This window comes from Microtus pennsylvanicus, chromosome 5 (assembly GCF_037038515.1).
Source record: "Microtus pennsylvanicus isolate mMicPen1 chromosome 5, mMicPen1.hap1, whole genome shotgun sequence".
Classification (NCBI taxonomy): Eukaryota; Metazoa; Chordata; class Mammalia; order Rodentia; family Cricetidae; genus Microtus; species Microtus pennsylvanicus.
The window spans coordinates 129144946-129162335 of NC_134583.1; the positions used below are offsets into that span (position 1 = coordinate 129144946).

The 17390-nt window shown below is 42.9% G+C and overlaps 1 protein-coding gene across 7 annotated transcripts in view; it reads right to left on the bottom strand.

Moving 5' to 3' along the window:
- Sorcs1 (sortilin related VPS10 domain containing receptor 1) overlaps positions 1-11647 on the bottom strand; it is a 497667-nt gene extending 486020 nt beyond the window's left edge. For 5 of the 7 annotated variants that reach the window (XM_075974356.1, XM_075974362.1, XM_075974360.1 and 2 more), the window contains exon 1: positions 10906-11594. In XM_075974356.1, coding sequence (XP_075830471.1) covers positions 10906-11463 — 558 coding nt within the window. In that variant the 5' untranslated portion in view covers positions 11464-11594. Of the gene's footprint in view, positions 1-10905 lie in introns of all 7 variants that reach the window. The other 2 variants (XM_075974357.1, XM_075974359.1) reach the window with 2 other exon arrangements.
- Between the last annotated feature and the right edge of the window lie 5743 nt (positions 11648-17390).

Genomic DNA, 17390 nt, shown 5'->3' on the forward strand with positions numbered 1-17390 from the left:
GTCTGTCTTTCTGTCTGTCTGTCACACTGTCTGTTATACAGACCTTCATTCTTCATATTTCTGTTCCCATTACCCCTGTCTTTCTTTCTGCTGCTTTTCCTCTCTCCTTTCTCTAGAGACCATAGTACTGAGTTCTGTCCAACAGTCAGTAGATATCCACCTATTTTATTGACATGCAAGTCTACCCATCTCACTTTTAAGAACAGATATCTTAATACTATCGAGTGACATGCATGCTTCTATGAGTCTCACACACATATACACACAATACACATACAGACTCAGCTATACACACTGATCATGAATGTATTTATGTGCCAATCTATGTTATAAGATAGAAGCCAAGATCCAGATAGACAATGAAATATCAACTAAAATGTGTGGCAACTTATTGGGAAAATTGAGATCTCCAAAATGTCTGGTAAGTGTTGTCGGATAACAAACTATCTCTGTATTCTTTTTCCTTTGTATCAGGATGGGTATAGCTGAAAAGGGGCCCAGCAATACCAGCTGCTGTATTGTCGGGAGAGAAACTAGGAGTGTTCTTGTTGTTGAAAAAAACCCTGAACACTGAACTGTCTCCTGACAGCAGTGATTGAACAGAAAGAGGCAACATGATGTTAGTGCTTTGTCCAGCTCCGTGTCTCAAGTCAGTTCTAATGAGGCCAAGTTCACAAGTGTGCTTACCCTTTTTTGTTTTATTTTCCTTTTTGAAGAAACTTTTAAAAAGAACTCAAGCAATTCATCTCTGTTGGGAAACAGCAAAAAAAACAGACCAAAAAAATAGCATATAATCCCAGTGTTCATCATAACCACAGCAAACATTTTGAGTCATAATTTTTTTGAGTTTTCCAATTCAGTAATTGAAAGGGTTTACATTTACAGAACTTGGTATACATGTGAGAACAACAAAGCCCACAATGTCCTTGACTTCCTGGGCCTCATTAAGCACCATTTTATAATCTGTTCCTCTCTCTTTCTTGTCTTTTATGAGATTTCACAAATCAAACTATGTGCCTATGAAACCAGCTTTTGCACAGCTTCAATAGTCTGTGACAGAGTTGTGTACGGTCAAAGGTTGTTTGTTTTCCACCAGTAGTTCTCAACGTTCCTAATGTGGAGAGCCTCATATTGTGGTGGCTCCAAGCCATACAATTGTTTTGTTGCTATTCATAACCATAATGTTGCTACTGTCATGAATCCTAATGCAAATATCTGATATTCAGGATATTTGATGTGTGGCCCCTGTAGGGATCACAACACACAGGTTGAGAATCACTGTTCTACACAGAAAGTTTGTTTTTTTTTATTAAGTAATAGCAAATAAAACAGGAACTATATAAGAAAGAAGTATCACATGAAAAGAGGTAGAGACGTTAAGAAGATTGCTTCCCCAATTGCCCAAAATAAATGTCAGTTTCTCAGAGTTCATTATAGACTATTAGAACTGGGGTTATAAAGCATGGGGCTGGCAAGATGTCTCGGCAGGTGAAGATGCCCACTGCCAAGCCTGACAACCTGATTCAGTTCCTGAGTTAAATGGTAGAAAGGGGAAACTGACTCTTTTAAATTGTCCTCTGACCTACACATACTTCAACATGTGTTCAAACACACTCAAATGTGATTAAAGAATTAATGCAGAGAGAGGCAATATTATAAGCAACATATTATAAACATCTTCTAGTTGGCTATAGATAGATATGATTAATACTAGGAACAGTACCAAGAAAACCACGATGATAATGATAGCAGCCATAGTAACCCTCATTGGATGCATGATGCATACTAGGGGCTGCTCTACACAGTTTAATATTCATCATCACTTTTAATCTTCACCTACGTATAAAGGAGGAAACAATGCAATTACATTAATCTCAAAAAACAAAAACAATATTTTAAAAAATTAACAAATATTTCATTTGTCTACATTTTTCATTGATTTTTATTGAGCTCGACATTTTTCTCTGCTCCCCTCCCTGCCTCTGCCCTCCCCTTCAACCCTCACCCAAGGTCCCTCTGCTCCCAATTTACTCAGGAGATCTTGACTTTTTCTACTTCCCATGTAGATTAGATCTATGTATGTCTCTCTTAGGGTCCTTATTGTTATCTAGGTTCTCTTGGATTGTCCACATTTTAAAAGGGAAATTGAGACATGGAACTACCCAGTTATACAAATTTACATATTTACCAGATAATGAAGCAGGAAGATAAAGCAATCTCTAATATAAAAAATATGCCTTTGCCACTTCCAATACATTTTGACCTAGGTTATGTACAGAAGGGAAGATAATTACATAGTATGTGCTGGACAGCAGAAGCAGTGTTTGGGGAGACCGTCCTGTCCTACATGATCAACAAGACCATCTACTATGTCTTAAGCACTGACGGTTTACTAAGAAGCTGGCAAAATCTATGTGCCTCGGCTCTACATGGGAAAACATAGCTTGTTAACATTACAGTCTTGCAAACAGGGAAGAGCTTCGTAGACCCTAAAGCTCATTCCTGCGTGTCTAAAGTGAACAAAGTTCCAATTGAAGGATCCTAGCCATTTCCAGGGGAATTTTCAAAATTCAAAGATTCCAGCATCTACTTCTCATATGTTAATTTAAGAGTCAATCACAGGATACTCCTTTAGGAAATACTGATGGAGGCACCTGTAGCTGAATATGTGCTCACCCAGTTAGAATCTCTCCATCCATCATTTCTGCAAAATGCAAGTTAGAGAAAGCAGGCTGCAGAGACGTTTCTTAACCAGAGTTCTGGGCATGTCTAATAGAGCCTTTTAAAGCCCTTTAAAGATGCTAATTGAGAGTCCGTGGTGGAACTGCTTAGAGAAGGCAGGCTTTTCATGCCCAGCAACACTCTCCCATGAGCACCCCACACTCCACCCACACACATTCATATAGGCCCCCGAGCAGGATTTATGGTACAGGATCTGGTGCCTGGATAGCCCAGGTTCCTCTATTAGGGAATGATGATTGGAGGCATCAATCCATTTGCTCTAGGGCATAACATGATTAGTTGGTTGTGTGATAACATCATTCTTATTAGCATTCCCTTAAAATAAAAGGTACAATTGTCCACACTGTCACTCTAGGTTCATTAGCCAGCAGGGAGTAACCAAAGAACACATCCTACACATCTTCTCTCAAAAACACAATGAGGCATGGCTGAGCCCAGGCAGGTTGGCAAGGGTTTCTGCAGAGGTTAGGGATTTGATCAAGCTGTACCCTGAAGCAACTGACTTCTCAGCAAAGCATGATGTGCCAGTGACCTGAGAATGGAGTAAGGGCGAAGAGGGTGCCCCCAAATGTGTCATTTGTACCAAGAGTTTCCTTATACGTCCTCTTCCTTGACGTCTGGAGTTCTCACTTTCAAAAATATCAGAAATAAAGGGGCAGCATGTTCTAGCAATGAAAGCTTTGAACTCAAAAAAGGGAAAAGGCAAATCTTGTCTTAAATATATATCAGCTGGGCAACCTTGGGGGGAGTTCTTTAGGCTGGGATAGCCCCAGATTTAGAGTGGAAACAGTGGTAACTACTTGTAAACACACCATGAGGACTGCATGACAAAGTGATGGCCCATAACATGTTCTTAGTGAGCAGCTACCAGTAACTTGATGGCTGTTTATAATATTGAGAGAGGTCTCTGGGCTGTCCATTAATTTGTCTTCACTGGAAATATGCCCCTGCACCTAACTGTCAGCAAACTCACTTAGATTCTTATCCCCTAGAAGGGATAGGTAGAAAAGAAAAAAGAATAACTGGTGACTCAGTTTAATCCGTGAGCAAGTAAAATCCATTAGCATCAATCCTCATTCCTCTACACTGACACTCTAGATTCCCTTAACTGAAGCCACCTTTAGTATTATTTTTAATTAGGGCTCACTTGTGTAAAACAGTTCAGGAGGAGTGGTAGTATCATTCCACTCCTCGTGCTCCCACCCTGGTTACCATAACCCCAGCCCTGTGCAAAGTCTCCTCTACAGCGCATTAATAGTGGAATGTAGACTTCACATAGGTTACTGTCAGGAAGCTCGCCACGAGAATGTCCTTTCATCCCTCTTTAAGATCACTATTTCAAGGTTGAAAGTAAACAAAGAACATGACTTTGCATGAAGCCTCATTCTCCGAAGCCAAAAGCAAATGACCTGAAGAGCTGAGCGCAGCTAAAGTTGAAGAGCTTAGAATTTTGGAGCCCTGTGGCCACCATGCATACTCCTCAGCACAATGGCTACAGGTGCACAGGCTTTACCTACCCCCGAGGCTAGCAAGTAACTATGTTCTAACACCTGGCTGGAAAGTACCTGGCAAGCAGGCTCTATACCAAACATCAGTTGCAGGGTGTAGCTAACTGTCTCTGACTTTCTTAGTATGCAAAATAACCTGTTTAACAGCAACGCCTTAGATTCCCTCTCTCAGAAATGTAGATTGAATTAGTTCCTCCCACCTCACAAGATTGTGCTGAGAATACAAGTCAGGTAGCGGAAGTCATGCTTCAGTCTTTGAGAACTGAAGCAATCTGTAAGGAGAAAAATGAGCTCTAACTGATCTAAAGTGTTAAAGCAACCTTAGGGGGCGTTATGGAAGCAGATACAATATCTTTAGATACATGGAGAATGGCAGGAAGAAATCAGAGTATTCGCATCCTTTCTTTGTTCCACACCGACGTCTTAGAACAGGCTGCTTTCATAGTACCAATGCTGTGCAGTAAGATCCCACCTTGGTGCCGTCAGTCATCTGACTAGTCCAAGAATCCCATCTGAGCAGAGCTTGAGCTCCCCAAGAGCATGGGACCTGGCCTCGCCTCACCCTGATCACACTTCTCTGGCACTGACTTCACATACAGCAGAGAGGCGATTTGGACAGCTCTCCTATCACCACTAGAAGAGGCAATATCCCACTCTCCATGCAGAGCTGCAGGGCTCAAGTTGAGATATCCACTTAAGCAAGACAAATATTTTAACGTACATTTAGTGACTCACGTAAGCTGTCAGGTGGGAAGGGGCAAACTAATTTATTCTCCAGGTGGTTGCTGAGGATGCATTTGACTAAAAACCTAAACAATGGCAGATCATTTGGTGTGAGGGGGACTTGTATGTAGAAAAATATGTCAAAATAAACATGAGAGTTGACTCCAGCTGAGATTTTATGTGCAAGCAAGGGCTGTGTGGCTTTCAGTGGCCACGGCAGTTTCTGTTCAACAACTAGCCACTGAATAGACCCAAGCTCAGTGCAAGATCAATGAGCATACTCTTTTCTTCCATTGTACGTTTAAGGCTACTGCCAGGCTATCATAAAGATTGGTAGGTTTCCTAGGCACGGTTAGTTAACGGGCCTACCTCTTCTCAACATTACTTATGCAATCTGCTCAGTTCAAAATGCCTTTATTATACTTTCTAATTACTTGAATGTTCCATGTATGGGAAGGTTCCACAGAAGCATTTGCCCTGCAATAAAGCTTGAAGATTTTCCTTCCAGGGGACATTCAGTCCATCTTTAAAATCCGACGATATGCTTTTTGCTCCAGAGACTATAAATCTGCTTCAGTCTCTTGTACTGGTTCTGAGTACAAGACTGTAAGATCTCTGAGGCTGAAGGTTTTCTTTCCTTCCTTCCTTCCTTCCTTCTTTCCTTCCTTCTTTCCTTCCTTCCTTCCTTCTTTCCTTCCTTCTTTCCTTCCTTCTTTCCTTCTTTCCTTCCTTCCTTCTTTCCTTCCTTCTTTCCTTCCTTCCTTCCTTCTTTCCTTCCTTCCTTCCTTCCTTCCTTCCTTCCTTCTTTTCTTCCTTCCTTCCTTCCTTCCTTCTTTCCTTCCTTCCTTCCTTCCTTCCTTCCTTCCTTCCTTCTTTCTTTCTTTCTTTTTTTGTGTGTGTGTGTTCCACTCTGCAAGCAACCCCAGGCCAGTGAACAATGAGTATTTGTAGACTTAAAAGTAAATACAATTCGTGGAAGGCTCTCATAATGTTGAGATAGGTCACTCAGTCCGACACATGTCAGTCAGCCCTTAGTAAATTCATTTACTTCACCTTCAATTTCAGCCCAGCCTATGAATGTCTAAGGACCTACTTGAAAAGATAGACTTCCTAGACTTAATTTACTCTAGAAAATTCCCGTCGAACATCTAAGACGTTTTCACTTTCCAATTTTACCATTTTCCTGGCCTTCAATACAAAAAATAGCACATTATTAACATTCAGATGTGATGCAAATAATCCAGTAAACCATATGCTTTTGTAAATCCATAAGCACAGGCTGAAACAAATGTCTATGGAGAGCTCAAAAAGTATGTGATACCTCAGAAACATATCTGCACATGGGTGTTGTGGGGGAAGGAGAAGAGAACCATGAGAAACAAGAAATATAGGTCATTGTGCCAGGTCTAAATCTCAGCCTCTCTGTCCACACAAATGAGGTGGACCTCAGCAGTCTGCATGTTGAGTGAAGCATGGAGTCAATCTTAAGGAACACGGCCATGATCTAATTTGTTCAAATCATTGCAGAGGATGAAATCGAGGACATGATGTGACTGCATACAAGCAACCAGCTCTCTAATCTGTCATTCTTAATTACCAGTTTTTTTTTAAAAAAAGACCTCTTCTTTTCACCTAAAGAGGGGTTGCTTATTGAGTACTTGCCAACACAAAGTACTTAATATATTTGACATGAAATCTTCAAGGGGGAAAAAAAAGTGCTATAGACGACATGCCACTCTAGTGTCTCAGAAGAGGGGCCTAAGTCCCAAAGAACTCAAGTGATTTCTCTAAACAATGTGGTGGCAATCAGGAGTGTTGAGACAGGGACTCAGATCCATCTGCTTCTAACACTGTTGCCCCCTAAGCCCCACATCACATCACATCAGCGTTCACTAAAAGCATAAAGGACCCACCGGAGAAGTAAAAATGTCAGCTTGCTAACGAAAGCTAAAAATCTTTTTCCACTTTGTTTAAAAATAAAAATGAGTCAGGTTGGAGAAGAGAGAAGGGGAGCAACGTATTAAAACATTTTGCCAAATTACTGACACGCTCCTTACCCTTTATAAGATCTGATATGCCATTAAATAAGAAGGAAGAATCTCTTCCCAAAGATAAGCACAGAGCTGAATGATCTTAGGTTACCCTTCTAGAATCACCAGGTGCAGATTCCACCTCTCACAAAAGATGAAGAGGTGGGTGGCTGAGAACAACCAACTCCCTACTTAGAGCGACTATGTGATGATAGGCATACAGTAAAGCACTCGCTTTTCCTCAAGGAGAGAAAGCCTTCAGTCCAGAAGATGCCTTCCTATCGCCATCAAACACCAACTCACAATGGGATTGTGAGTATACAGAGTCCAAAGGCTCGAGTGTCTGGCTACTTAAAAACCCACAAGGCAAGCTGTTTTGGGGGTGTCAGAGCAGTGACTACAGAAGCTTCTTTCCTGCTTTGTGCATTCATGGATGTTTTCTCCCGGTCCTCGTTTACCCTGCTGGAGCCTCAGCTTCCTCTTCTATGTAAGAACTTCTACTCAACGTGATTAGGTGGGAAGGTGAATGAAAGACACCCAGCATGCCCCAGTGGGAATGCAGTTTATTCAGTTAGGTTCTTTAGAAATGTCAACTCTAGAAACCATTAAAGGCAAAGTGAGACATGAATGCTGACCAGGCCGTCATACTCTCTGAAGAGGACAACAGGAAAGTTCTCGTGGAGGAAAATCTAAGTAAAAAGTTCTGTTAACCAGTCACTTAGCACTATTGCCAGTGAGGAAAAGCCTGGGTGATGAACTGAAATCTTCAAACTAACTCCAGCGAAAAATATGAAAGGGAGATATTAACACTTGTCACCTACTTCCCACCTACGAGGGATTTTATAGATCAGTAAGTATAACACTCTAAAATCCCTTGGGATGAAAGTATCAACACATAAAGCACCATGAACGCATCTATAGACAAATACATTTGCCACACTCCAAGGATTACTACATAAATTTAGATCAGGGCACAGCATGCCTGGAACGAGTAGGATAGGGACAATATGTTCTTGCTTATGACACTAAGCTTATGACAAATGATTCATACCCAGCACCTTTCATGCCAGAAGATTCCCCCCAGGTGTTCCACCAACTCTAGCAACGGTTTCCATCAAGGGAGAAGACTGCAGTGTGGAGGAAGTAAATCACACCCACGGATGAGGCACAACAGCTATGTCTCTACACAACTGCATGAGCCCAATAGCTGACGGGGCAGGAAAAAGAAGGAAAGGAGATGAGAGACCAGTTCAGAGTTTCTCACCAATCTGGCAGGCAGCCTATAATTAGCATGCATTTGCACCTTGGACTCTGGTGTTATTGTAATCAAAGGCTCTTTTTTAGCACAGGATTTCATCTAATGTGACAAAGGCTTTGGATTCTTGTTACATGTATTCCTGAGACCTGGAAAGGAGACTCAGGACAGTGGAGATATCTAAGTATGAAAACACGGGAATTCCCTAATATTGCCCTTAGGTTTAAATAAGTAGATCTCTCACTCTGGATAAATATGATAAAATTGAGAACAGGTCCAAAGTATTTCAGTCACAGTACCCAGTTATGAATAACTTGTCCTGGAATTCTTGGAAAGTAATCTAGATGCATTCCCCCTCTTTAGATGGATTCCAAACCCACAGCATGAACAACAGGCCCTGATCAAACACCAAGGAGCTGCTCTGGAATTCAGTTCTCCCTCTACTTTCATTGCACAACGCTGTCCAAAGGCGTCTTTCTGAATCTTTCCCCTGTACAACATATTGTAATCTTTCTATCTGTGATGAGTCTGGTCCAGAGAGGCAGGACTGGCGTTATTTAATGGACCTGCATAAACACTGTTTCTCTTTCTTCATCATCCACACAAATACATAATATACCAGCAGAAGTACTTCTGCAAGATTCTCAGAGGAGGACCTGGGGAGGGGGAGGGGAGGCTGCTGTGGAATATGAGACATCAGAGGATCACAATCTCACCCTGTGGTCAACATAATTTGAGTGTTCAGACCTTTAACACTCACCATCATCATTATTTCCTACATCTTCTTAGATTCATCTCCCTGTCTAAGCCCTAGCACTAGGAAGCCCCAATCAACTCATAAGCATCGAAAAGAAATTAAAAGCTGGCAGTGCTTGGCGCCATTTCTGAAATGGAGGTTAAAATTTGCCAAACATGTATTCTCTTTCCAAGATCTTTTAAGAGATGAACTAAAGTAGAGGGCTAATGGATAAGTGATATTTTACAGCTTGAATTACACTAAAAGCCAGGAAGAGTTTGGGTCCAAAGTTTTATCTTTCTTTTTTTCTTCTTAATACAAGACCTCATACATTTGCTGTATTCAAAATCTCCCCCCAAAGCTAGAGCTTTGAGTTAATCACTTAAGGGACCCTGAGTTAATAAGTCAGCATGGGAAGATTGTACTTAAACATTAAAGGATCAAGTTTTAGCAGTTATGATATGAAAAGACATGATGCACCAGGATAAGAGTGTCCAGAACTTGAGTAAAATTGCATCTTTTTTTCAATTTATTTATGTATTTATTTTTTATTGAGCCCGTTCGTGAGAACCACCTGGAACAGCAGCCTCTGCCTCTCTATCTCGAAGGTTGCATTGTAAAGAAACCCAGCTGCTGTCCTCAGTACAGGCTAGGCTAGATCACCAAATACATGACACTGTGCATCAAAGCCTTCTCAACTCTCATTAAAAACCCAGCGATGAACACAGCTCAGCGAAGTGGCACTTGTTGGCAACGTTCCTGGCATGCGCACCACAACAGAAAACATTTACGAAGGTACCAGGTTGCATCGCCTGCACATTGTAAACTCGATCTCTATCATCCAATGGAAGCTGCAACTGAGACCCTCCCCCCTTCTCTAAGCCTTTAACTTTGCTCATCGGCTTCACAGCAGTAGGGAGAACTTTACACGTATACTTTTAAATCGTCTTTAGTTATTGCCATCAAAGCTGGTCCTTTACTATTTCAGAGCATTGAAGTTTCTACGTTTGGGTTAAACTGTACAGCTTCCTCAGATTTTAAATGCACAGGCTTTTCTGAAAATCTGAATCTCCTGACAGAATCAGTGACTAAATCTCCCGGGGCCTGAAATCTCTTCCCTCTCTTCATAAGGGAAATTCAAATCTTTACTTGAGCTCTTCTCTAGAGGAGGTCAGTCGGTAGGAAAATAACTCCCTGTTGTTGTCCCTGAAATCTAGCTGATCTTCCCCAGGCTGACCATGCCTGAGAACAACTGCCCTTTCATGGGCTAGAAAAGCCCTGCTTCTCAAAACGCACTTGCTAATGCTGTCGGAAGATGCTGGGGAGGCTCTGCGCTGAAACTTGCATCCATTTGGTCCACAAATAGATAATAATAAAAAGGGCACCTAATATCGCACTGCAGTTGGTCTCTCTCGGGCGGAACAAGGGGATATGTGTTCTGTATAAAAATAAAATAAAAAGCCCCCACACGCGACTTCTCTGTGCAGTGCACCCCATAAATCTATCCAGGTAAGGAAAAGTCCCTTAAGGGAATTTCAGTGGGCTTGGATATTTAACCCTTTCATCTCTGTATTAAAACTACTTTAGCACACCCCCACACTCCCGTTTTTGGTCTTCAGTTAGACCCTCCAGTGTCACTGAAGAAATAATAATAATAATAATAATAATAATAGATCTGCCTGTTCAGTTCCAGTTTGAACCTTGTGATTTGGAGAAAACTCTGTCGTTGGGGGTGGGAGGGCTCCCTAGTAGGCACCGTTAACTCCTGAGGGAGGCCCCCTGGGAAGTCTTCACTGTGAAGCAATTCCCAAGTCCAGAACCCTCTTTCCCCCACATTCTCCATCAAATCTCACAGCGGACAGTAACCCTTTGCTTCTCTGGCCCCTTTGCCCACAGTTCCATTCTACTCACGCTGCTGTTGTGTCCAGACCAGTGGACCATAGCCTGGTTGTGTGCCGAGTCTCCAGTCAGCGCAAACGTGGTGCTGGTCAGTCTCAGCTCCTCCATCCGGAAGCGGGTGGCTTTGTCCGGGTCCCGCGCGCCAGTCCCAGGCCCCTGCTGCCCTCCATCCCTTAGCATGCCCCGGCGGCTCCGACTCGCACCCTCTCCGGGTTCAGTCTTCACAGGATCCGCTCCACTCCGTCTCCTTCGGCCAGAGCGTGCAGCGGTCGTCATTGACACCCTGCTGCCCCCAGATCTCTCCAGGGACAGCGCCCGGTCCCCGGGGGCCACTGCGAACAGGGGTCTCATGAGGAGGGGCGGGGGCGTGGCAGGAGCCCGACCCAGCGGTCCCGGGTGAGGAAAACCTTTTGGGGTCAGGGTCCAGCGTGGGGTCGAGCCGGGGTGCTGCGAGGAGCAGCAGGAGCGGCTGCTGAGGACGCCGGGGGCTAAGAGCACCAGAAGCCCCGTGCCCGCCAGGAGCGCGCTCAGCCTGACCAGGAAGCCGCCGCCGGCGCCAACTTTTCCCATCGCTGGAGCGGAGAGGAGCGGAGAGGGGATTTCGGACCGAAGGCAGGCGGCGGCGCGGGGCTTCGGGATGAAGGCGGCAGGGTGTGCGCTCAGGACCCCAACTCCATCCAAGTTGGGCCGCGGCGGGGCGCGCTGAGGCGGCGCCGGGCAGGTGGCTGCCGCTCGCCCGGGCTGGGCTTGTGAGGAGCGCGCGGGCTGGGACGGAGCTGCGAGCCGCCGCCGCGCGGGGGTGGAGCCGAACTGAAGTCACGGGCGGAGCGGGCGCCGCGAGCTGGCTGGCGACGCGGGAGGGAGGGCGGGCGCTGCCGGGGCTCCGGGCTCTGCGCACAGGGCTGCGGGCACCGGCTATGCCCAGGACGACCCTCCCCTAGGTCCGCGGAGCCCCCCGCAAGCAGCCCGCGTACCCGTCCCCGGGGGGCGGTTCTGGTGTTTTCCAGGATGTGTGGGATCTTGCTCTTTCTCCCTCTTAAACTGAGTGAGTTGGCATCTAGTCCTTACTCCGAGAAGAGCTTGTGTGCCCTGGCTTGCGGAAGATCCCAGAAGGCAGCAGAGAGCGACGTAATTAACTGACTCTCTGCGTGTGTGTGTGTGTGTGTGTGTGTGTGTGTGTGTGTGTGTGTGTGTGTGTGTGTTCTCCTTAGTCTATGCGTGTGTATATAGTTGGGAAGATTTATCCACACTCTGTGATTCCTCCTAGATTCCTTCCCTGGCCTCCCAGTCATTGCTACCAAATGCACTTAAAAACACGTTTTTAAAGTTAAGGTTCCCCAAGTATTTTGTAGCTCCATACGTCTTGGAAGAGGGAGACTAAACTTGGAAGAAGTGACATGTTTGGGGTTTTATTCTCGGGGCTTAGCAACAGTGCTCCGAACCGTAGGAACTACAGATGATTGACTTAGTGAATGCGAGTTGTGGGTTTGCTGTAGATCTGTGTATTACACAGATATAGGAAAGGATTTGTATGCATCTGGTGTCGCCAGTGTCTAACCCAGGGTTGCTAACACCCGCATTCCGCTCCCCTTGAGCAAGTCAGTGCCTGGTGGCCTTTGCTGTGGGACCTCAGGCAGTTCAGCGTCCTATATGTTAAATTAAATGGTTCACTAGGTGATCTTTAAAATCCTTTCTGTTCCTAAATTCTGTAATTCTGCGATTACAATATCAGCCTACCCCAAATTCCCTGAGACTGTTCAGAAGTTCAGATAAGGATTTATAGTAGGTGAGAGGGCTTTGAAAATTCCAAAGAGTTTCTCAAAAGCCTAACCCTTTTCAAATTGATAGTTATCTCTAAGGTTTGAAATAACTTTGAAACTCCTTACAGTTTTCATGTTCTAGACAACATTCTTTTATGCACATGAGAGTTATGAAATTATTGAGGGAATATATATGGATTGGATAAACATGTTATAAAATAGTGCTAATTTCCAGTTTTGATTTGATTTTTGTTCTCTGACACTTAGACTTGTTATATTACTCTATAGAATCTACATTTGTCATGAACCCCACTTGGCAGTGATACTCAGTGATAATATTTGGTTGAGAAACCTTCCTAGTAATGTTCCAGAGGACAACTTTTATGATAAAACTCCATTCCAGGGAGATGTCACATATCCATGGCTCCTACAGCTCAGCCTGTAGTCCCAGCACCTGGGAGACTGAGCCGGGATGATCTCTGCTGATTCAAGGCTAGGATAGAACACAGCAAAGCTACAGAAGTGTCTAGGCTACAGAATGGGATCTTGTGTCAAAAATAAAATATCAGATTTAAATTGCTCTGAAGACCAAAGCAGGAAGGAAGTGCATTTTTAGGGACTGCTCATATCAGAAATCAAAGTTGAGGACCTAAGCGTGTCCTCTAGCTATTAAAAGACAAGGATTCTTTGAACAGCATTATACAAATACAGACTCCGCTGAAAGAGAAACACATTCGGGCAGGTTGTAGCCTCTTCATAAAGGCTGGAGTCAGGAATCCTCTCTCCTCCCCAGGCTTCCAGGCCATTCTGCCAAAGCCCCGGATGTTCTTGTTCTACCTCTCAGAAAGGATCTTAGTGCAAGGCAGGGTTATCATTTGCTGACTGCTTTCCCTCCATACTCTGTGAGCCTCCTTTCCCATCTAGATAAATGAACAGGAGTTCCTCCAGGAAAGAGTAAAGAATAAGGACCCAATAAATTCCCATCCAAAGAAAGGGGACTAGAAAAAAGCAAAATGGGTAAGCAAAAATTACGTAGTTTCCTGGTCTTAGATATTGCTTCACTAAGAATTTAGTTTCAAAATAGATCTCTTCCTGAAAGAATTAAAAATGGTACAAATGAGTGGAATTTTCTTCCTAGAACATACACCTTGCATCTTTTCCACAAATATGTTAGGAAGATCTCACGAAAACCAGGTGTAGGGTTTATGTTGTAATTCTATCATTGGGGAAGCCAAGATTATCCCGAAATTTAAGCCAGCCTGTGCCACATAATGAGTTCTAGGGCAGTCTGGGATACAGAGCGAAATCTTGTCTCAGAAAAAAAAAAACAAAACGATCCCAACAGCAATAAAAACAAAAGAAAAAAGATCCCAAGAATGATCACGCTAAAATGATAATAGTCACTGAGACTTTGTTGTGAACAGGGAAAAATTTTAAGGCCCAACTTCCATTATCCATTGTTAAAGATAAAATTATACAAACGTGGATAGAATTCACCCCAGGAAATATTGTACTTATGTATGTGTGTATTCCTTTTATTTCCCAAATGACTTTTATTAACAAGTAGTAGGAGACAGTACCAGAATTCTCTAAACCATGCATTCCCATGGTTAAAAGTTCTCAGCAACAGGTGAATCATGGGAAAGCCTGCCCAACACTATGTTCAGTTAATCAATATGGAATAAGTCATTATGGTTTTACATTTATTTTAGCATTTTTTGTCTGTAAATGGCTGTGGGTGTAGAGTTCAGAGGACCATTGTGCCTAATGGGTTCTTTTCTTCCACCATGTCAGTTTGGGGGATGAAGCTCATGTCCACAGTTTACGAACCCCAGTGACTGTCTGTATGCTGAGCCATCTCATGGGCCACAATAGTTATTATTATAATTGTACTGAGAAAATGTTATTAGCAAACTAATGTCATAGGCCTGAAAAGATTATACATTTATAATTCCTATAAAAGGGCTTTTAATTTTGCATATGAAAAATATCCTATTGTTGTCTAGATCAACATCAAATGTTTCATCAGGAGTAATTCCATGGCCCCTGTCCTGTATCAGTCTCTTAATAGTAACTTTCCAGTGTTATTTAATCCTGTGTTTGTTTTCTTGGTTAGCAACCCTCCTCCAAAAGTTATGTGAGGTAAAGGTAAAGCAGTCTTATTAATCTACACTTTTCCCAATGTCTCCCTCAGTGTCTGGTTCATTAAGAGCTCAAAAAAGAACAACCACGTAACTGTAGAAACACTACCCACATCTCACCCAGCAGGGAACACTGTAAATCAGATGTATTCTCTGTGTGAGACCCTGTGCTCCAGCCTTTAAATGTAGCAACTTATATGGTTCCTGTGTGAATTTTCTCACCGCTAAATATTACCATTTTCTCCATTTTGCATATGATGTCAAACAGTTGCCACCCAGGGTCACACTGGTAAAGCTTCTGCATATCCATTCCTGCTGGAATTCTCTCTACTCTAAATTCAGCTAGCAGACAACATTTGTTGGTGACTTTCTATGGAGTAGGCACCCAGTAAAAGCGTAGTCAGTTTCAGTATCATTGAACAGGCAACACTGTAACAGGTGAGTAAGGGACCATTGTGTGGAGGGAGAGGAGGTAAGTGTGTTAGTAGTTCCTGTCCGCTTGTCTTTATTTGTTATGCATAAGGAGGTGATGCTAAGCAGGGCGGAATGTTCATCACTGCCACAATCCTACTGCAAGAACTACAGTTAGCTAACTTTCTTTGTTTTGGTTTTTCAAGGCAAGGTCTCACTGTGCAGACCAGGCTGGCCTGAGCCTTGTAATCCTCCTCCTTCAGCCTACCATATATAAGCTTATAAGGGGTTATAAGCAGGTGCCACCACTCCCGGCTGTCAGGTCAATTCTTACATTCTTTTGTCTGTCTTCCATTGCTCCTTGTCTGATGGATACCTTGACTTCAGCTTACATTAAATCACATTATATGCTTCATCACTAGAACAGTGTCTCTTAATAGCTCCCAAGTCCTTGGCTCTCCTGGGATACTGCTGAGAAAAGGCTTTTTGCATTTCAGATGAATGCCATGAAGAACTGCAGAAGAAAACCAGGTAGAACAATATGCAGGCTGTTTCCATACTCTGCCAAAGGAATGGTAGGAAAAGTTTAAGCTGCCCTTTAAAGTACTTTCAGGTATCAGATAAATACTGGGCACAGTCTGAATCCAGTCATTGTGTCTTCTCAGACACCCAATCTAGGTTGCTTAAGCAGAAGTACTTAAGCCCTTATATTTGGAAAATGTGGGCTAAGGTTACCTACCTGACACATAGGGATGCTATGAAAGCCGGTTTACCTTTGTATAACTCAAAGAATAAATCCTACTGCTTTGCATTTATGTGACTTCAGTCTCTATAGACCTATAAACCACTTTTTCTTCTAGTTCAATAAATCTTGCAGCAGCTCCAGAAGATAGGTAGGGGGCAGGTTTTGCCTGCATCTTACAAAGTAAATATACATTTATCCAAGGTCATGGAGTTAGAGACAAACTTAACAGAGAATCTTATATCTTATTCCCCACTCGGTCCTATCTTGTTGCATCCAGTTCGTGCACACATGAATTAAAATCACACACTTTTATTTGGCTATCAGGCATAGCTCAAACAAGCACTTCAAACTTCAAAGACCAACTTGTATAATTATTTAGGAAAAGAGAGGCTTCAAATAACATCACTGTCATCTTGTGAACTCATGTAAGCATACATTAACCTATTTAAATACTCAGAATTAATCTAAATAAATAAAATGAATCTATGACAAAGTAGGTTTATTTAAAGGTGATATGATTAAGTTGAAAACTATATCTTTACCAAAAGTCTTATAATGCATTAATATGACTTGTGTTTAATCTTCAAATGATCTGAAAGCTTCACAATTAAGGTCTCTCTTTTCTGTCGTCCTCTAGCTTATCGATCCAATGCATAATAAAGGCTTATGTCTTATGTTTCAGAACAAACATTGTACCTTTCTCTTAGTCCAACTTCCTTAAAGCTACAAATAATAATAAATACATGGAGATCTCAAAAGTTGTAAGTATGTTCCTTTTAGTTTCTCTGGGAATACTGACTGGAGCAGCGGTTCTCAACCTGTGGATCACAGCCCCTTCCAAATATCTCTGTCTACAAAAATATTAACATTACTATTCATGACAATAGCAAAATTGTAGTTATGATGTAGCAATGAAAATAATTTTATGGTTGGGGGTCGTCACAACATGAGGAAATGTATTAAATGGAAAAAGCTTTAGGAAGGGTGAGAACCACTGGATTAGAGGATGATGCAAAAGAACAGGCAGGTACCGTGAATTCATTCGGGGCCAGAGATAGATTAACCAGTGCTTCCATCTCGCAAAGAAGATGGAGGTTTGTTTTACAGAGAATTGATCTGAAGACAAATGGGCTCAGTTCTGACACCAAGTTCAGTAGGTTCCTGGGGCAGAAAAATCTGTGTCAAATGCACAACATCCATTAAAGGTCACGGTTTGAGGGACTGTTCAGTCAGGACACAGGGTGGATCGTGCAAAGAAGCAGGGACTGGAGGAACGCGCAGCACAGCAGGGAGATACTCAGAGCTCTGCTGTGTCTCTGATCTGGAGAGAGTGTATGGGACTCATGCTCTCCTGTCCAGCTACCTTCAACAACATGCCAGTCTGAAAAGTGAGGGTTCATTATAAACTTGGGTCTGTTTCCTTGCTGCCTAAATGTTAGA